Source organism: Acinonyx jubatus, chromosome E1 (genome assembly GCF_027475565.1).
Source record: "Acinonyx jubatus isolate Ajub_Pintada_27869175 chromosome E1, VMU_Ajub_asm_v1.0, whole genome shotgun sequence".
In the NCBI taxonomy this organism is placed as follows: Eukaryota; Metazoa; Chordata; class Mammalia; order Carnivora; family Felidae; genus Acinonyx; species Acinonyx jubatus.
In genome coordinates this window covers 45,986,483-46,007,551 of record NC_069397.1, presented here as the reverse complement: position 1 = coordinate 46,007,551, position 21,069 = coordinate 45,986,483, and the positions used below count along the sequence as shown (strand labels likewise).

The window sequence follows — 21,069 nt, the reverse complement described above, 5'->3', positions numbered from 1 at the left end:
CATGGTTTGTGAGATTGAGTCCCAAGTCGGGGGTCTGTGCTGATGGTGTGGAGCCTGCTTGGGATTCTCTCTCCTTCTCTCTCTGCCCCTCCCCCTCTTGTGCTCTCAAAATAAATAAACTTAAAAAAAAAAAGAAGATACACACTTAAGTATTTGGAGTATTTGGACATGATATCTGAAAGTTACTCTCAAATGGTTTGGAAAGTAAATGTAAAAGCCTTACATGTATTATACACACATGCACGTGTGTGTACATAGAGAAATAGCAAAGGTGGCAAAATGTTAAAATCTGGCAAATCTGCATAAAGATTTGTAATTCTTCTGTATTTGAAATTATTTAAAAATAAATGAGTGTCTGAAGAAAAAGCCATAAAAAGCCTTTTGTTAGCATATTTGTGGCTTCTATGCAGTCTTTTACGACACAAGCTAAAAAAAAATTAAAACTAAAAAATGTAACACAAGCCTGCCTTATCCCTTCTCTCCATAAGGGTCAGAAACCCCTGCCAAGTGCCTTCTGTGTCCTAGCAGGGAAAAAACGCATAGCGGTATGTTTCTATATCAATATATATATTTTTTTAATCTACCTCCTCTATGTCAAGGTTTTTAAAGGGAATCCTTTTGGAAACCATTTGTGGCGTTTTGGTTGAAGCAGCCGCCCAGGCAAACGAGCAGCGAGCGACGTCATTTGCATAATCTCCCTGCAAAGACCCGAGGTTCGGGCCAAAGCAGGGCGGAGAACTTGCCCGCTGCATGCTGGGATCTGGAGTCTTTCCTCTCCGAACTGCAAAGTGCTCTGGGATTGCCCGGCCGCTCCCATATCTCGCGATGCTATCCTCGCTTCTTCTTGGCCCTATGACCAACCCCCCTAACGTGTTTTTCAAATCCACCAATGGGCACACGGCGTACACTCGAACCAGCCAATCGGAATGCGGGGACACCGGGAAATTTAAATCGCGCCGGCCGGCAGCACGAGCCACACCGTCTTTGGGCTGAGCCGTGGTGGACGTTTTCAGGGCAGCTGACCTGCACCCTGCGCGCCTCGCATCGCCTCTTGTGGAATCCTGAGCCGGCCGTGTAGGTACGAACTCGGGCCGGAGTCCGGCCGGAGCGTAACGGCAGGCCTGCGGGCTGCGGGCCGCGCTCCGCTTGCGGGTGGCGGGAGGGGAGGGCCCGCGTACACGCCCGACCTGGCTTTGGCCTCCCTCGTTGACGAGGCCTCGGGGGCGTCGTTCGTTGACGAAGCGGCTGTTTCGCGATGCGAGTGCTTGGGCTTTAGGGCGCCGCGGCTGTGCGAACCGCAGCGGAGAGCCCTTACGCATCGCGGCCCGGCAAATCGGTGAGGCCCGAGGGCTAGAGTCCGGGGAGGCGGCCCGGCCCCCTCCTCCGCCCGTTCCCCGCTGCGTCTTCCCGGGTGGGGGGCAGGGGCAGGGCCTGGCGATGGGGGTGGCAGTTGGAAGAACTCTCTCTTAATACGCAGGCCCAGGGCGGGCTGTGACACCGTTTCGTCAAAGAACATGGAATGAAAGCTAACAAATTGTAAGCGGGACTTGTACTTGGCACTTTTTGGCGATTGCTCTTAAAGATCTCAGTCTGAATGAAGCACAGTTGAGATCCGCCTAATTAAGTGCATTCACTCGAAATTCCTGGAAATGAAATGAGATGCTGAAGGTGGACAACTGCGTCTCAAGTTTTCAGTGTGGACAGGAAATGTTAGGGAAGGTTCCGTAGTGTAATGAGGAGCCAGGTTTCTCCTTAATTTTCAAGTGTGGAGACTGTACCTATTTTGGCCACTTAAAAACAGTAGAGCCTCCAGAGGATGGATATTGGATTTATTTCCCCTAGGACATTGATTTTAACTGTGAGCTCAGTTCTCCTACTTTGTCTTCAATTAACTATTTAATTGAAATAGTCCAATTGCACTGCCCAGTGTGGTAGCCAGCCAACCCAAGTGGCTGGTCCAAATTGGGATACGCTGTAAGCTTAAAGTACGCACAGGATTTCAAGGTTTCGGAGGATTAGTATGAAGAAAGTGTAAAATATCTCAATGACTCGAAATATTATAACATGTTGAAATGAGAATATATTGGGTGTGTTGGGCTAAATAAGACGTTAAAATTAATTTCATTTGTTGCTTTTTGAAAAATGCAGACCTGGAAATTGAAATTTATACAGCTTGCACTCTATTTCTGATGGACAGCCCTGCTCCAGGAAGTCTCGGCCCTTGGGAGGGGAGGGGACTACGACAGTTTGGCCAATTCAGTGCTTCGTAGTGCTGAAGGCGGAAATTGCTCCTCTAATAGACAAGTGTGGATGCAATACATGCCTGATGATTCTGTTAGTGCTCCTCTTACTGACAAAGCAAAATGATGAAGGAGAAATCTTACCTTTCCTCCGTCTTCTAGCTTTCTCCCTTTGTTTCACAGCCATGTCCACCAACGAGAATGCTAATTCACCAGCTGCCCGCCTTAACAGATTCAAGAACAAGGGGAAAGACAGTACAGTGAGTACCTTCTGTTGCTTTCCTGTGCTATTTTTTTTTTCTTTTAATGCAAAGACACTTGGGAAGGGGTCAAAACTTGGAGGAAATTTGAAATAAGTGCTCTCACTTGGCCAGAAAAACTGATAAGATAGGTGAAGTGGTGTGTCTTTTTTCAAGGAAATGAGGCGCCGCCGAATAGAAGTTAACGTGGAGCTGAGGAAAGCTAAGAAGGATGACCAGATGCTGAAAAGGAGAAACGTAAGCTCGTTTCCTGATGACGCAACATCCCCACTGCAGGAAAACCGCAACAACCAGGTAAATATGTAGTAGGTTATGAGTTATGGTCGATTCAGAAGGTCAATATGGTGCTTTTCTTAGGAATTTAAATAACGTTCCTAGCCTAATGGTTTTAACTATCAACTTTGCGAAGATCTTTTTTTCTGTCCCCAATCAGTAATTCTAATGAGTTGTCTTCTTTCTTGCCCACTCTCCATAACTGATTCCAAGGTCTCCTTTAGCTCTAAACTCCGTTGAGGTTTCCCTGCATTTCTAGCCACCAGTTCGGTACCTTGACTGGCCATCCCAGTGTTAACTGAAAGTTAGTGTGTCCAGAACCAATCATTTTCCAATTTTTTGGATGTTCTCTATTTTTTGTATTTTCCACCATCTTTGTTCAGATGTTTTTCCTCCTGAGATGTTTAAAAGAAAACTTTTTTTAATGTTTATTTTTGAAAGAGAGAGAGAGAGACAGAGCATGAGCAGGGGAGGGGCAGAGAGAGAGAGACAGAACTGAAGCAGGTTCCAGGCTCTGAGCTGTCAGCACAGAGCCCAATGAGGGGCTTGAATTCACGAACCACGAGATCATGACCTGAGCCGAAGTCCGGCACTTAACTGACTCAGCCACCCAGGTGCCCCTCTCCTGCAATATTTTCAGTGATCTTCTAATTTATCTTTTCCTTCATTCTATGCCACACACTATATACCTAAAAATATTCTTGAAATACTGTTTAGACTTGTTATTTCTCTGCTGAAAAAACTTTGGTAGGTTTTTTTTTTTAACGTTTATTTTGAGAGAGAGAGCGAGCGCACATGCACTTGTGGGAGAGACATGGAGGAAGAGAGGGAAGCCCAAGCAACTCCGTGCTATCAGTGCGGAGCCTGAAGAGGGCTTGATCTCCCCAAGTGTGAGATCATGACCTGAACCTAAATCGTTTTGGATGCTTAACCTGAGTCACCCACACACCTCAAAAACTTTGGTAGTTTTAAATCCATATTCTTGGAAGTTTTATTTTAAGATTTTATTTTTGAGTAATTTCCACACCCAACGTGGGGCTCAAACTCACAACCCCGAGATCAAGAGTGGCACGCTCCGCTAACAGAGCCAGCCAGGTGCCCCTGGAAGGTTTATTTTTGTAAATCGATCCATCTTAGACTTTCAGATTATCTTTTTTTTTATCTTTAAAAGATACTGGGAACTTTCCTGCTTTTTTTACATTATGCTTTCCTTTAGAGCTCCAAATATTTTTTTTTTTCATGAAATAGTACCTATGTGCTATCTGTAGAGTACTATATTCAAATCCTATCTCCTTATAGCACTCCTTGATCAACCTGGTAGGAAAAATGTCCCCTTTTCAGAATTCGCGTAGCACCCCAGCTGTGCATCACAAATGGAGAGCGAATGTGTGTATATTTGCCACTTATTTTATGGTGTCTATTTTTCACATTTCCCTTATTAAGTTGTAAGCTCTTATGGAAAAAGGGGCACTGTCTTTTTGAGTTAACTGTAGTACTGGTTCTCAAGCTCTTCTGTGGTGTTCACAACATGAGACATTTCTGTAGCACTGTACTGTGGAAATGCATAGATTATAAGCTTCGATGTGAAAATTCCTAGCACGTTGCCCATATAACTGCATCCTTTTCTCCCTGACAGCGTATCTGAATGTGGGTGATTGAGACTAATGTAGAACAACGTCCAAACTGCTCTAATTTAATTTACTAGATTGTTCACAGTCTCCTCTTTTAGTGACAAAATGCTTTAATACTCCATAATTTGAGATTCCAGGGATTCATAATACCAAGTTTGAGTGCTCTTCTACATCTAAAATAATGGATATTTAGTTAACAGCCACAATTCCGCATAAGTCTAAACTTACAGTAACTGATTTTAAGAAGGTCTTCACAGAAAAGGTCTTCACAGTGCCAGGTAGAGATTTTATTGTTTATATTTAATCTTAAAAATGATAATTTGCAAAATTGATCCCATTGTCCTTGCAGGGCACTGTCAATTGGTCTGTTGATGACATTGTCAAAGGCATAAATAGCAACAATTTGGAAAGCCAGCTCCAGGCTACTCAAGCTGCTAGGTAAGTCTTTTCGGCCATAGCATGAGTGACATCACTAAGATACCAGCCTTTTTAGATTTTTGTTGTTGTTATTGGGAAAGAGACAGATGGCATGGGTAAGATAAAGGTTAATTTGGCCAAAAGCCTGATTTCATTAGAGTCTTTCCGTAGGTGAAACTGTAATTTTGTGATTGCCTCAAGTCCCACCCACCCCCAGTGATAATCACCGTCAACCTTTTGGTATACCTTTTAAGTAAATTACAAAGTTTTGTCAAAGTGGCATTTCAAAGTGGTGTCAGAGAAAGGAATCAGTAAGTGGGATTGGCACACGCATTTAGAATGGTGCATTTACTCACTTTCCATCAAACGCAAATATTTTGTGACATTTGTAACAAAGAATAATTTTTATAATTTGACAGTGTGCTCAAAAATCCGAGTGACAAATGATGAAGGAAAAGATGTTTAACCTCACCAGTAGTTAGGGAAACACAGGTCACCCCACTGGTGGTGTAATTCTGTCAGACTGCCGAAATTTTAAAGTGACAAGATCTAAAGTAGTTTCCGCGGATGCAGTGAAGAGGCTAATTTCCATTACCGGTAATTCTTCAATTTTGGATAAAAGGTAGTTAAAGACACCACCTGGGTAGCACCATTGCAACCAGTCTGTTAATCTCCTCTTAAATTACATGATATCTCAACATTATTGCATGACTTTAAAAGGTTATCTGTAGTTCTAAACTCTTGAATTGCATTTTAAATCGATTTTTACACAAACTTTTGTTATTCCTCCTCAACTTTCATTTTTCTTTTTGCTTACCCTTAGGAAACTGCTTTCTAGGGAAAAACAGCCTCCCATAGACAACATAATCCGAGCTGGTTTGATTCCAAAATTTGTGTCCTTCTTGGGCAGAACTGATTGTAGCCCCATTCAGTTCGAATCTGCTTGGGCCCTCACTAACATTGCTTCCGGTACATCAGAACAGACCAAGGCTGTGGTAGATGGAGGTGCTATCCCAGCATTCATTTCTCTGTTGGCCTCTTCCCATGCCCACATCAGTGAGCAAGCTGTATGGGCTCTAGGAAACATTGCAGGTACTTGGATTTAAAACAGATTTTTTTAAGAGAGTGTTTTTTTTTGTTTTTAATGTTTATTTTTGAGGGAGCGTGAGTGGGGGAGGGGGGGAGAGAGGGAGACACAGAATCTGAAACAGGCTCCAGGCTCTGAGGTGTCAGCACAGAGCCCAAGGCAAGGCTCGAACTCTCTGACTTTGAGATCGTGACCTGAACCGAAGTTGGATGCTTAACCGACTGAGCCACCTGGGCGCCCCAGATTTAAAATTCTCTTGACTGATTGTTTCTAATCCTACTGAGGTTGGAAGAAGTGGCTTATCATAAGTAATAGTGACCTGTGGGTTAAGATTTAAGTTTGTTTGCTTCCCATGCTTATCAGGGGTGAAAGTGGTGGCTAAGTAAGTTAGGGATTTCCCAGTGTTGTCTTTGTGTTAAGACCCATTCAGTCACTGTACAGTAATGGTGCTAGAAAAATAGTTTACAAATTAACCTTGCCTTTGTTTAGGTGATGGTTCAGTTTTCCGAGACTTGGTTATCAAGTATGGTGCAGTTGACCCGCTGTTGGCTCTCCTTGCTGTTCCTGATATGTCATCTTTAGCAGTAAGTTACTAACATAAGTCCGGTTACTCGCTTCTTGATTCCAGTTTTTCCCATCTCCTCAAAATACAGAGGACCTCTCATTGCATTTTTCTTTCCCCTCAGTGTGGTTACTTACGGAACCTTACTTGGACACTTTCGAACCTTTGTCGCAACAAGAATCCTGCACCCCCATTAGATGCTGTTGAGCAGATTCTTCCTACCTTAGTTCGTCTTCTGCATCATGATGATCCAGAAGTATTAGCAGATACCTGCTGGGCCATTTCCTACCTTACTGATGGTCCAAATGAACGGATTGAAATGGTCGTGAAAACAGGAGTTGTGCCCCAACTTGTGAAGCTTCTAGGAGCTACTGAATTGCCCATTGTGGTAAGTTGTTAACTTTATCATTTATTTATTTAGTTAGTTAGTTAGTTGGTTGGTTGGTTGGTTAGCTTAGTTTAGTTTAGTTTAGTTTAGTTAGTTTGAGAGAGCTTGACCAGGAGAAAGGGGCAGAGGGAGAGAATTCCTAAGTAGCCTCCACGCGCCATGGGGAGCTAGATGGGGGGGCTTGATCCCATGACACTTGGATCATGACCTGAGCTGAAATCAAGATTTGGACAGTCAGCCAGCTGAGCCACCCAGGTGCCCCAGTTGTTAACATTAAGTTTTTTTTAATGTTTATTTTTCAGAGGGAGAGAGTGTTTATTTATGTTTGAGAGTGTGGGTGATAAAGGGGCAGAGAGAGTGGAAGACACAGAATCCGAAGCAGGCTCCAGGCTCCAAGTTGTCAGCACAGAGCCCAACGTGGGCCTTGAACTCACGAACCATGAGATCATGACCTGAGCTGAAGTCGGATGCTTAACTGACTGTGACTGAGCTACCCAGGCACCTCCCCACCCCACGCCCCCACCCCAGTTGTTAACTTTTAGATGAGAATAGAAAACATAAGCATGGTCAATTAATAAACTGATACTGACATATTACCTATTTTAGGGCCATGATGAGGCTCTGACTTGACAAAACCTTTGGGGTATAGACTTTTGGAGCAGTGCTGAAAAAATAAAAGTTAACAGCTGGCATCTACATTTCCTTTTCAGACTCCTGCGCTAAGAGCCATAGGAAATATTGTCACTGGGACAGATGAACAGACTCAGGTTGTAATAGATGCGGGAGCACTTGCTGTCTTTCCCAGCCTACTAACGAACCCCAAAACTAATATTCAGAAGGAAGCTACGTGGACAATGTCAAACATCACAGCTGGTCGCCAGGACCAGATACAGCAAGTTGTGAATCATGGATTAGTTCCATTCCTCGTTGGTGTTCTCTCTAAGGTGATGAAGTCTTAACTTAATCGAAGGATGTTAGTATTTATGGATGGACACTTGGTAGAGCTGTGCTTGATTAAGATTCTTGATGTGCCAGTGCTGGTTCTACTTGTAGTTCTTTGCTAAATAGTAGCCAGTGACCTCTTACGTTTAAGGTTGGATGGAATCAGTTGGTAGTTTGTGTCCTTGTTTTTCTAAAACAATACTTTTGGAATTTTAGTTTTACAATCGTTTCTGAAGTAAACTTGTTTCCTTATGTTTATTAGGCAGACTTTAAGACACAAAAGGAAGCTGTGTGGGCTGTGACCAACTATACGAGTGGCGGAACAGTTGAGCAGATTGTATACCTCGTTCACTGTGGCATAATAGAACCATTGATGAACCTCTTAACTGCAAAAGATACCAAAATCATTCTGGTTATTCTGGATGCCATTTCAAACATCTTTCAGGTAGGTGTTAAGGTAGCATTGGAATTTGGGCTTGATGATAAGTGATTTAAACTCAGGGTAGGGCAGCTAAGTTTACTTAGTAGGCCACAGAATTAGAAAGGCTATTTTAATGTGGGCCACACTCTTGGTAAGACGTGACAAGGGATTATAAGAGATCTAAGTGGATGACCTGAATTGAAACCAAATCCGTGTGTGGACACTGTTCATTCCCATCTAATTTGTCAAGAATCTTTAATTCTCCAATATCCTACTGAATTTTGGTGAAATTAGATTTTGATGACGTAGTTATCTAATTGTTTTTTTTCTGATTCCATTCCTAATTGACCTAGCGTGTGGCACTTAGTCACAGTGGTTGGTGGGAGGTAGGTCCTACCTAACGACTTCTGATTATGGAAATTTTACCTACAAAGAGTTGAGTCTAGAATGATGATGCTTGGTGTATTCATCATCCAGCGTAAATAATTTGTCAACATTTGGCCTGTTTTCCTACTTTCCCTTACCCAAGCCCTCTCTAAGTTATTTTGAAGAAAGTTATTTCATCTGTAAATATTTATCTTCTAATTTGAGGACTTTAAAAAAGGCCATAATATCATTTTTATACTAATAAATTCTTGATGTCAGCAAATAATCCATTCAGGGAAATTTGTTTTTATGCAGCATAGGCCATCTTTGCCCTTAGATGGTGGTTCTCCACCTTGACTACACTTTGGTGTTATCTGAGGTGCTTTTATGAAACAGTAATTTTCTGTTCCCATCAAAGATCAATTGAACCTGGATGTAGTGGGTTTTTTGTTTTTTTTTTTAATGTTTGTTTTTGAGAGAGCAAGAGAGAGACCGAGTACAAGGGGCAGGGAGGGGCAGAGAGAAGAGGGGGGTACACAGAATCCACAGCAGGCTCCAGGCTCTGAGCTGTTAACACAGAGCCTGACGCGGGGCTCGAACCCACGAACCATGAGATCATGACCTGAGCTGAAGTCGAACGCTTAACCTACCGAGCCACCCAGGCAACCCGATATGGTGTCATTTTTAAATTTGTCCGGATGATTTTGATGCAAAGAAATTACTGAGAACTACTTGGAAGATCTCTGAGATCTCCAGAAGTAGCTGCTGAGAGCAAGTACAGATCTCATCACCTTGAATTTAAAAAAAATATTTTTTAAAAATGTTTATTTATTTTTGAGAGAGAGAGACACAGCGTGAGAGGGGTAGGGGCAGAGAGAGGGAGACAGAGATGCAAAGCAGGCTCCAGGCCCTGAGCTGTCAGCACAGAGCCTGATGCCAGGCTGGAACTCACAAGCCATGAGATCACGACCTGAGCCGAAGTTGGATGCTCAACAGACTGAGCCACCGAGGTGCACCTGATCACCTTGAATTTTTAAAAAAATGTAAACTGGAGATAAAATGATCTCATAGGGTTATTGGCAGGAACTTCCAAGTGTATGTCCGATACATATATCAACAGCCAAACATAAACTTTGTTTTTATCACTAAACTGGAACATTCAGTAAATTCAAGTAAACTGAGAATGTTTTTTAGGCTGCTGAGAAACTAGGTGAAACTGAGAAACTCAGTATAATGATTGAAGAATGCGGAGGTTTGGACAAAATTGAAGCTCTACAAAACCATGAAAATGAGTCTGTGTACAAAGCTTCATTAAACTTGATTGAGAAGTATTTCTCTGTAGAGGTGAGTAACAGGGTAGTGTTAACAGAAGTTGGAAAATACACAAAGTCAAGCCCATAAGATTTTTTCCTTACACTTTTTTTTAAACATTTATTCATTTTTTGACAGAGACCGAGCATGAGTGGGGGATGGGGGTGGGCAGAGAGAGAGAGAGAGAGGGAGACACAGAATCTCGGGAGCAGGCTCCAGGTTATGAACTGACAGCATAGAGCCCGACACGGGGCTCGCACTCACAGACCGTGAGACCATGGCCTGAGCTGAAGTCGGATGCTTAACTAACTGAGCCATCCAGGCGCCCCTCCTTAGACTTTTTAAATGAGCCTCGTGACCTTGTTAAATTTAGCAAAATATCACTGTGAGTAGGACATAATGTATATGTTTGCTCCTCAAATATTTGGCTTGATGATCATATCTTGAGAGATTTAAAAAAATTTTTTTAAATCACCACTGTACTTTCAAATGAATAGCTTTATAGGGATCTTAGAATGTCTGGAGAGTAAGTTTGTGTAGGAGTTGATGGAGGAGGGGCCCAACCCCATCACCACACTCAGGAGTTAATAAGCCTTTTCATTTCCTACTGGAAAGTGGCCGGTGGGGAAGAAAATCTTTCTTTTTTTTGTTCTTGTGGTAGCATTCCTGAATCCATTCAGAATCTTCTCCCAGGCACTCCTGAGTTGGCAAGTTTTCAGCAGCTCTGCGATCACTATTTGAAATACTGAAATACGTTATAGGATTGATTAGAGGGGTAACGTAGGTGAAGACCTTAGGAGTAAATACAGACTTCTAGGCAGGCTGCTGCTTAGAAATGTGCCATACTTGCGGGATTATATTGATTGGTTTTGTTTTTTTAATACTTCCAGGAAGAAGAAGATCAAAATGTTGTGCCAGAAACTACCTCTGAGAGCTACACATTCCAAGTTCAGGATGGCACTCCCGGGACCTTTAACTTCTAGATTGTACAGCTGAGGCATAAAGTTGTTTGTTGTGTACTATGTTTGGTATAAGTTTGTCTTACTGTTTTCTCTACTAAGAACTCTTTTTAAATGTGTTTTGTTATTGTAGCACTTTTTACAATGGAAACTATACTTGAACAGTTCTGAACTGTACAAACTGTATGAAGCTTCTCCTCTCGGTGGGTTTCTTATTTCTCTGTGGAATCTCAGATCTTGCAGTGTCCTGTAAATAAAGATTAAATTCCACCCTTTTCCTTACTTCACCGTTTCTGTGTACTGCTTTCTAATTTGGGGTCCTTAAGCTTGCAGATGCAGGGTGACCCAGCCAAACCAATGTGACGAACCAGAGGTGTGGTTCTGGTTGGAGACGTTGCCTGGTGTGAGGTTTGTGATGTCATCAAGGATATAGGGGTGATCACTTTTTCCCCGCCCACTTCTGAGTTCCCACTTTGTTCTAGGCTGAGGCTTTGTAAATAATGGCTGTTGGCGCTTCCAGACTTCATATCCTCTACACACCAGCTAGAAAAGAATTTTTCAGAAGTTCTCACAGAAAAATGAACAAAATTTTCCAGAAGCCCTCAGCCAGTATCTCCTTAAATCTCACTGGCCAGGGAGATGGGATTAAAAACAATAAATTTAGGCGTGCCTGGGTGGCTCAGTCGGTTAATTGACTGACTTTGGCTCAGGTCGTGATCTCCTGGTTCGTGAGTTTGAGCCCCGCGTCCGGCTCTGTGCTGACAGCTTGGAGCTTGCTTCAGATTCTGTGTCTCCCCCTCTCTTAGCCCCTGCCATGTTCATGCTCTGTCTCCCAATAATAAACGTTAAAAAAAAAATAATCACAAGTATCTCGGAGCAAGAAGTGGAATTCACTCCTCCCAAACTTCAGGGCTGAACATGGTTTCAAAGCTGTGCCTTGGGGCGCCTGGGTGGCTCAGTCGGTGCATCTGACTTCGGCTCAGGTCATGATCTCACGGTCTGTGAGTTCGAGCCCCACGTCGGGCTCTGTGCTGACAGCTTGGAGCCTGGAGCCTGCTTCCGATTCTGTGTCTCCCTCTCTCTGACCCTCTGCTGTTCATGCTCTGTCTCAAAAATAAACATTAAAAAAAAAAAAAAAAAAAAAAAGCTGTGCCTTGACGTCACCTGGGAAAGTTTACCCAGAAGTTGTGTTTAATTGGTAAGGAGTGGGCGTCTAAATGTCCTCTTTTGAATTTGATTCCCATATACTCCCATACAGTCTGGATTGAAAGCCACCATAAGGATTAGTTATGCTATTAGCAGTGTAGGAAATGGATTTGGGGGAGGGAGGGAAGGTTGACTACAGGCCCCAAAAGTCTTAGGACAAATGAAATAACACTTATAAGCACTTCTGTCTGTTGCCCCTTTGGTGGAAACATACTGAGCCAAGTCTCCACTGCTGATAATCGAACAGCTTTGCCTGTTTGTTTTCCCACGGAAGGTCAGGAGCTGTGGTGGTGGAGGTGGGCATTTGGGTTGAAGACTAAAAAACGAGTTATGACCACAAAGGGCACTGTAGTCAGTAAAATAAGACAATTTTTCAAGTCAGTAGTGTAATGCAACAGATACCCACTTACCTTCTCTCGGTGGGTACACACGTAAGGATACTCTTCCTCTGCCCCTCCTCCCCCTCTCCCCCACCCAGTTCATCCATCAACCTACACGTGAATTCATTTTGCCCTTTGCAGATAACAGACTCTTGAAGTTCCCGCTATGAAAAAGAATATTTAGTGTTTGGGTGTAGAAATAGAGAATGCTAGAATATTTAGCGCTTCTTTGGGTGTAGAGATAGAGAATGCTAGAATATTTAGTGCTTTGTTTGGGTGTAGAAATCGAGAACACTTTGGCTAATGCTTATGTGAAGCACTTGCAGCTGGGGTTTTCATCTGGAATGCTAAGCTGCGTTACATGGGGTCCTCCTAAGCTTAGGGCCTCTTGTTGGGAGCCCTGGTCATTTCCTCGGTTTTCTCTGTACAAAGCCTTCCCTAGAGAGGAGGCAGGAGAGAAGTCACAAAACCGCACAGACTTCCCTCCCTGTCCCACCTACTTGCTCCACTGCAAGTCCCTTAGATGCTGGGTCCAGAAGTCTTGAAGGTGAGAAAAGATAATGTGGAAGTAAACCTGGACACAGTAGGTTTATGTTTTAAGGTAGGTGGAGCCTAGTGGGCTTAGAGGGACCGGTGTAATGCACACTAGTAAAAAGTGTAAGGTCTGTAGGTTTTCGAGTGAGAGCATAACGCGCGATAGTGAAGTAATGGGCAGGAGACAGCTGATTGCCAGGAATACGTTTTCATATTCTAGGTAACATTGTTAGCATGTTAGTTTCCTTGGAGTTCAAATCCACGGAGGCGTTTGTATGTTGTTATTGAACTTAACTGGATAAAATTTTCTATCTCTTGAGAATGAGTTTTCATGTTCAGCTTGAGTTTTAAAAGTCCAGTAAAATGCTATGTAGCCACCGACCTTTTTCTCTTTCACAGACTGTTAATGTCTAAACTGCTTTTGTTAATGCACAACGTTTTGTAGCTCCTATCAATTTTAAACCCCATTTGAGGCTTTAATAAATTATATCTCTTTGCCCATTACTGTTTCCCTTTTGTAGTAGTTGTACTTAAATTTTCATGAGGCAAATATCAAAGAAAAAACTAACACTTTGCTTGTTGCAAAAATCTTCAAAGAGTTACCTTGTGGTTAGAGGTTGAACATCGATTATTGTTAAACATTGCACCAAGTGTTGATTCTTTTTGTTGCTACATTGTATCAGCTTTAAATATCCTATCAAGCTACTATTTTTTTTTTTTTAAGTTTACTTATTTTTGAGAGAGAGAGCCAGGGCGGGGCAGAGAGACAGGGAGGGAGAGAGAATCTCAAGCAGGCTCCATGCTGTCAGTGCAAAGCCCGACACGGGGCCCGATCCCATGAACCGTGAGATCACGACCTGAGCCGAAATCAAGAGTCAGATGCTCAACAAACTGAGTCACCCAGGTGCCCCACAAGCTACTATTTTTGGACCAAAGTAGGGAATAAATATTTCATTTTTTTTTAATGTTTATTTTTTCAGAGAGAGAGAGAGAGAGAGACAGTGTGAGCAGGGAGGGGCAGAGACAGAGAGGGAGACACAGAATCCGAAGCAGGCTCCAGGCTCAGAGCTGTCAGCATGAGCCTGATGCAGAGGGCTCATATCTGCGAACTGTGAGATCATGACCTGAGTCAAAGTTGGACACTAAACCAACTGAGCCACCCAGGCGCCCCTAAACATTCCATTTCTTAAGGTTGTCGGATTATTCCCTCTTCTTCAACCCTTCTGTGGCTGCATCATTACTGAAATGATAAAATCTGTGGATAGTTTGTTATAGTAGATCCTCAGTGTTAGCTAGGATTTTGCGTTAGCATTTGGCCTCAAATTGCTTCTTCTTCTTCTTTTTTTTTTTTTTGCCTCTGAGAACCAGGTCAATTAAACCCAAATGGCGGTATGTTCCTTTTTCCCCTACCAATAATAGTTCTAGGAGCAAAAGCTTCAGTTTGTTGGGCAGTTGGAAACCTTGTAGGGTTGCAGTACCCCAGGTTCAGAAGGCCGTTAAGGAGAGTGTAGCTGGCTACTCCTTGCCTCCCTCCGCCCTGCTGAAGTTTGTCAGAACCCAGCTGGCTGATTTTGGAAAGCCCTTTGAAACATGTCATTAATGGCGTTTTCTTCTGAGATTGGGCTGTTGACCCAATTTGTGATGAACAAAACCTGGCCAAATCCTGAAGCACCCCCCCACCCCCTCTCCCCCAAGAGAAAGTGTAGTGAAAAGTGTTTAGTAACATCACTGATGTAAAACCTCATAACCCCTGCTAATAAAGATGATAAAAAACACTCAAGCTATCAAGGAGGGTTTGGGGGAGGGCAGAGGAGCCATTTAATTTTGAGCATTTGTATGTTAAATGGTATGTTGCTGGCCTAGTTTGAAAGCATAATTCTGGTGTCTTATAAACGCCCAGTTCCTCCTAGATATTTGGGACAGTTTCATAACGCTGTGCAGGAGGGGAGTTGTGCGCACCAAACCCTATCCTAACAATCACTTTGTGCATCCCGTCCAGGCTTTTCACAACCAAGAATGTCCTCCCATCCTAGCTCTGGGATGTGCAGTGGGAAGGACTAGCAATTAGGAGCCAGATCTGCCTGAGTTCAAATGCTGCCTCTTCTGAAGGTTAGTGAATGGCCTTTGGGCCATCAAAGTAGCACGATCTCTGGTATAAAATAAGTTCTCTACAGACAGTCAATACTATGTGATATTGAGAGCTCAGGCTGTAGTGTTACCGCAGAACAGATTTTACCTTCTAGGCTGTTTACTGTTACAGTGGAACCTTCGGTTGCGGGTAACTTGTTCTGCAAGTGTTCTGCGAGACGAGCAAACCTTTCTGATCCATTTTAACTTGATAAACAAACGATGTCTTGTGATATGAATAGTACGTGACCCCAAACGTCACATGATCACAACTGAGCCAATGGTTCTCCTCTCTCTCTCTCTCTCTCTCTTACTACGGGATTGTGGGTAATCGTCTCCCATGCTTGGACGCTTTGTCTCAGGCTGTGGTGTTTGGCAGGAATCAGTGATTTGTCAGGATGTCGGAAGGTGCCCACGACTGGCACAGTGTATTTTTTTGTCACTTCAAAGCACCTGCGGACAGTCCTTTGCTTTTCCATAGAGGAATAAGCTTACGAATGCTTTGGTTCATCCTAGGTCAGGCTGCCTGCAGATAGAGACCCTTTCCTCTGCTGCCTGATTGCCAGTTACCTTAAATACAGTATAGGACAAGAGTTTCTTAATACTGTAGTCTGGTCAGCATCGGTGCCAGTGTATGCAATGGTCCCCATTCAGAAGAAGATTCCATGGAGCCAATAGATAGCAGTGATTCCATTAGTGATAGTGAAAGTCGTCCTGCACAATAACCCTCCTCTCTCTTGTCTCCCTCACACCAGCCAGGAAGGTTTGCAAAGGTACGTGAAGGTTAATTTGTTTATTTTTCTTTATGTTTTGTATTTTCTTTATTATTTTGTATTATATTACAGTATTTAAACAAAATTTTTAACTATTTATTTCTGAGACAGAGAGACAGAGTCAGGGTGTGAATGGGGGAGGGGTAGAGAGAGAGAGGGAGACAAGGAATCTGAAGCAGGCTCCAGGCTCTGAGCTGTCAGCACAGAGCCCGACCCGGGGCTCAAACCCATGATCCTCAAGATCATGCCCTGAGCCTAAGTCAGACGCTTAACCGACTGAGCCACCCAGGAGCCCCTATATTACAGTATTGTAATCATTTTGATATGAATATTTTTGGGTTGTGGAACAAATCATCTGAGTTTCCATTATTTCTTATGGGGAAATTCGCTTTGATAGGCAAGTGCTTTGGGTTACAAGCACGTTTCCAGAAGGAATTATGCTTGCAAACCAAGGTTTTACTGTACTTTTTTTTAAGGTTTTATTTTAAGGAGTGCCTTGATGGCACTCAGTTAAACATCTGACTCTTGATTTTGCCTCAGGTTATAATGTCACGGTTTGTGAGCTCGAGCCCCGCATCGGGCTCTGTGCTGACAGCTCGGAGCCTGGAGCCTGCTTCGGATTCTGTATCTCCCTCTCTCTGCCCCTCTTCCATTTGCACTCTGTCTCTTAAAAATAAATAAGCATTTCAAAAAAGCACATACTTTTTTTTTTTTTTTTTTTTGCACAACTCTTGGAATACAGGAGAGATGTGGGGAAACATGTAGAAAAAGAAGCTCTTTTCAAACTCTTTGACTCAGACCACAGTTCTAGGTGACTCGTGACCATCCTGCACCATTCTCACCCGGCCTCTCAACCACTTGTCTCTGTCACCGTGAGGAAACCTTCATTTACTGAGTCTGAAGTTTTTGCCTTTTCTTTAGACTTTTTGGTAAGTTTGTAAAATAATGTTTCCAGGTTATGGAAGTAATACCAATTTTAGAAAATTTAAAAATTCGGAACACCCTAAAAATTAAAAGAATAGCCTAAAGTCCCGCCATTAGGTTGTACCTTTTTTCGTAGATGGGAATCCTTAACCCGAGTAACCTGAGACTCAGGGTAGGCCTTCATGGGGCCCACGAGTCCCCGAAATTGTATGCAAGGTATTGTGAAACACGTGTCCATGAGCTTTTCCAGAAAAGGGGCTCCTAGCCTGATGGAAATTAGATTCTCAAAGGGGCAGCCACCTTCAAAACAGTACAAACTTCAGGTCTAGATCTTTCCAATTTATTTTCTGCACATTTGTAGTGCACTTTTTTTGTTGTTGTTAATGTCACCATCTGAGCTCACTTCCTGCCGTAATGTTCTCCCCCCCCCCCCCGCCTTAATCTTTACACCCAAAGTGGGGCTCAAACTCATGAGCCTGAGATCACGGCTCTACTGACTGAGCCAGCCGGGTGCCCGGATTCATACAAGTAGTTTAAGACCTCAGACCAATGACTTTAGCTATAATTGGACGGAAGGAGTCTGGTTGAACAGGAGTTTTAACTGCTGTCCCTAAGAGATGGCGTTTGGTTGACACAGTAAGAATGTGGTGCCTCTGTCCCCGGAAAGAGAAGATGGCAGGGGTCTGTCTTTCTCCGTCTGGCCTCCGGTTCAGCTTCCCTTGCAGGCCCCAGAGGGTGGGCAGTATAAACTGTACTCGTCTGGCTTCTCACCCTCCTGCTGACAGCCAGGTCTCTGAAAGGCAAATCGCACACTTCCCGAGCATTGTTGGATCCCGGGCCGGGCCGCGCTACCACTGGGGAAACGGCTCCTAACTGATACTAGGAAGCAGGGAACTTGCCTGGCCTTCACCAGCATAATCGGATCTGTCATTCTCTTCAGGAATTGGCTTCCTTCCTCGGCCTCCTTCCTTGCTCTGGAGGTAACAACTGTCATTCTCCTCTGGTGTTTCTGCCTCTCCCTTCTCACAGGAGACCAGGGGAACTTGCTAGCCAAAGTCACAGCTGGCTCCCAGATGGCTCTCGTACCGTGACCCCACCAACGTCCCGCGGTTGATGGGCTCGGGCGGCTTAAATTCGGCCTGCTGGGCCAGGATGCCTATAGACCCCCACCCTGGGAGATGTATGGGCTCGGGCTTTGGAGAGAGCAAATCTCCAGAGGTGGGACGGGGCTCATCAGTTTCCTTTGGTTGCACGTTCTAGAATGATGCTTGAAACAGAAGAGGTTGACCTCATCCTTACCCCGCCCGAAGATTAAGTGAGGATAAGTAGATAACGAGCAAGCTGTTACTGACGTTGCTAAATTACCTGGCAGAGAAAGTTTTCATATTCCTATTCCTATTCCTCTCTCTCTCTCCACACACACACACACACACACACACACACACGAAGAGTTCTCTTTCAGGCCATGTTCTTTACAATACTGAATATGACGTCAAGACGACCTAAAAAAGATCATTGTCTTCACCCCCCCCAGAGCAGACATGCCTCCCATTCAGGTGAGAGTGGGCAGCGGCACCCGAATAGTTCCTTGTGGCAAAGAAATTCTTCAGCGTCTATTTCCTGGAGATAATGTAGAGGACGCTAGCACGTTTCTAACATACTTCAGCTGTTCAGGAAATACTTTACATAATTTCCTGCTCTAGAGAATAGGAGGAGGCCCAGAGAGTTGGAAAGTATTACCCTCTTTCTTTACGGTCTCAAATGCGCTTCACAAGGCCTCCTTCACTATTCAACACACACGCTCCTTCCTATAAGCTCTTTTTCTGGCTCTCCCAGCCCTTTCGGGCGGGAATGTTCTTTTTAAGAGTGTGGCGAGAACCCGAGTGACTTGGGCTTCCCATAGCATCCTGGCCTGAGCTTCCTAAGGAACTTTTCAAATAAGAACTAATTAAGCTTGGAAAGCCCCCGAGAGTCCTTGCAGCTGTTTCTGAAATGCAGCCAGCTCTGAGGTTTTTGCCCTACCCGGCCGGCTCGGCAAGAATGCAAACAGTGGAGAGCGAGGGAAGCGGACTGCCTGATGTCACTGAGCCTGCAAGGAAAAAGCAAGTGAGACACCATGTCATTAACTGCCTTTTGATTTGCTTTTTGCCACAATCAGTGGCAGGGTTCAGATACTGCTTTTGCAGTTGGGTCTTTTAGACTTCTGAGCAAGATTTCAGGTAATTGCAAAAAAAAAAAAAAAAAAAAATTAACAAGTCTAAGATTTTTTTTTTAAAGTTTTATTTATTTATTTTTTAGAGAGAAAGAGAGAGAGAGAGTGTGTGATTGGGGAAGGGGCAGAGAGAGAGGGAGAGAGAGAACCCCAAGCAGGCTCGATGATGTCACGGGCTGTCAGCACAGAGCCTGACATGGGGCTCGATCCCACGAACTGTGAGATCATGACCTGAGCCGAAATCAAGCTTCAGATGCTTAACCCACTGAGCCACCCAGGCACCCCTAAGATTAATTTTTTTAATGTTTATTTATTTTTGAGAGAGAGGGAGAGAGAGACAGAAGGCGAGTGGGGGAGGGGCAGAGAGAGAGAGAGAGAGAGAGGGAGAGAGAGAGAGAGGGAGAAGGAGACACAGAATCTGAAGCAGGCTCCAGTCTCTGAGCTGTCAGCACAGAACCTGACTCGGGGCTCGAACTCATGAACCATGAGATCATGACCTGAGCTGAAGTTGGACGCTTCACCGACTTAGCCACTCAGGCTCTCCTAAGATTAATTTTTATCTAAAGTAATAGTTCTCAGTCAACGGTAATTTTTGCCCCCTAAGAGAACATTTGACTGTCTGGAGACATTCTTGATTGTCTCATCTTGGAGAGAGGGATGTTACTGGCATCTAAGTGAGTACAGGTCAGGGATGCTGCAGGAAAGACCCCCACAATAAAGGATTATTTGGTCCAGGGGCACCTGGGTGGCTCAGTTGGTTGAGGGTCTGACTTCAGCTCAGGTCATGATCTCCTAGATCGTGAGTTTGAGCCCCACGTTGGGCTCTCTGCTGACAGCTCAGAGCCCAGAGCCTGCTTCAGATTGTGCCTCCATCTCTCTGCTCCACACCCGCTTGTGCTCTCTCTTTGTCTTTCAAAAATGAATACAAATAAATTTTTTTTTAATTAAAAAAAAAAAGAATTATCTGGTCCAAAATGTCAATAGCGATGAGGTGGGAAAACCCTGGTCTAAGGTTTCAAAGTGATTTGCCGTTGGCTTGTGTCCTCTCTCAGCCCCAAATCCTGTGTTGGTGATCTTTTAGCCCATGCAAATTAGGATCCAAGCTCCTGGGAGCACCCTGGGCTCCTGGCTCAGCCCTGCTGTAGATGCATCTGCAGTGACGACATTCTCCAAAGCTGTGGGGTGTTGGAGACACCTCTCACCACACCATACATCCCCTGGGAATCAGACACATCGTGCATCTAGGGAGTGGTCTTTCTGAAAAAGGAACACTTTTGCATCGTTCCTCGTTGGGCCCCAGAGCTTTGAGGTCCTGTTTTCCCTTCAGTGAAGAGAGCGAGGTACTCCTTTTCTCCCACAGGGCCTATTCAGGGAGCAGCTATTTATTTCCTTCCTCCTCAAGGCCTTACTGCCAGGGAGACCTCGGGCTGTCCCTTGCTGTTTGTCCAGCCGTCAGCAGGAGGCAGCCACAGGGATATTGGGCCCATAGAAAGATATTGGGGAACTTCATTTCTAAACCTCCCCCCCCCCAAATATTTATTTATTTTTGAGAGAGAGAGAGAGAGAGAGAGAGAGACAGAGACAGAGCGTGAATGGGGACGGGCAGAGAGAGAGGGAGACACAGAATCCAAAGCAGGCTCCAGGCTCCCAGCTGTCAGCACAGAGCCCCACGTGGGGCTCGAACTCACCAACCATGAGATCGTGACCTGAGCTACAGTTGGACACTTGCCCTACTGAGCCACCTAAGTGCCTCTCAATTGTCCCTTTTTATAAGTACACCAGTCATATTGGACTAGTGCCCACTCTAATGACCTCACTTTAACTTATTTCTGTAAGACCTTATCTCCAAATAAAGACACATTCTGAGGTCCTGGGGTTAGGACTTCAACATAACTTTTTGAAGGAGGAACAATTCCACCCATAACAACAACTAAATGCAGTCCATGATCTGGGATTGGATTCTTGACTGAGAAAAAAAAATGACATTAATAAGATTATAAGGGCAATTAGTAAAATTTGAATATGAACTCTATGTTAGATATTATCATTATATCAA

The 21,069-nt window shown here is 44.0% G+C and overlaps 1 protein-coding gene across 4 annotated transcripts; it reads left to right on the top strand.

Annotated features, from left to right (window-relative positions):
- The first annotated feature begins 938 nt into the window (after nt 1-938).
- Nucleotides 939-11,139, top strand: KPNA2 (karyopherin subunit alpha 2). 4 transcript variants are annotated; one of them, XM_015072633.3, is made up of 11 exons: nt 939-1,078; nt 2,424-2,500; nt 2,657-2,794; nt 4,754-4,842; nt 5,645-5,913; nt 6,398-6,492; nt 6,595-6,858; nt 7,569-7,802; nt 8,063-8,245; nt 9,782-9,931; nt 10,789-11,139. In XM_015072633.3, the coding sequence occupies exons 2-11, from the start codon at nt 2,426-2,428 to the stop codon at nt 10,879-10,881; spliced, it is 1,590 nt and encodes a 529-aa protein (XP_014928119.1). In that variant the 5' UTR covers nt 939-1,078; nt 2,424-2,425; the 3' UTR covers nt 10,882-11,139. The 4 variants fall into 4 exon arrangements, with proteins under 4 accessions (XP_014928119.1, XP_026903668.1, XP_026903667.1 ...); XM_027047867.2 differs by having other exon boundaries at nt 981-1,078; nt 2,403-2,500; XM_027047866.2 differs by having other exon boundaries at nt 993-1,074.
- Nucleotides 11,140-21,069: the final 9,930 nt, after the last annotated feature.

What these genes read in the sequence shown, in the direction of transcription:
- KPNA2 (XM_015072633.3), top strand. Translation starts at nt 2,426, where the DNA reads ATGTCCACCAACGAGAATGCTAATTCACCAGCTGCCCGCCTTAACAGA. An exon ending in ACAAGGGGAAAGACAGTACA is followed by an intron (nt 2,501 to 2,656) that starts GTGAGTACCTTC and finishes TCTTTTTTCAAG; the next exon opens with GAAATGAGGCGCCGCCGAAT. An exon ending in TCGTTGGTGTTCTCTCTAAG is followed by an intron (nt 7,803 to 8,062) that starts GTGATGAAGTCT and finishes TATGTTTATTAG; the next exon opens with GCAGACTTTAAGACACAAAA.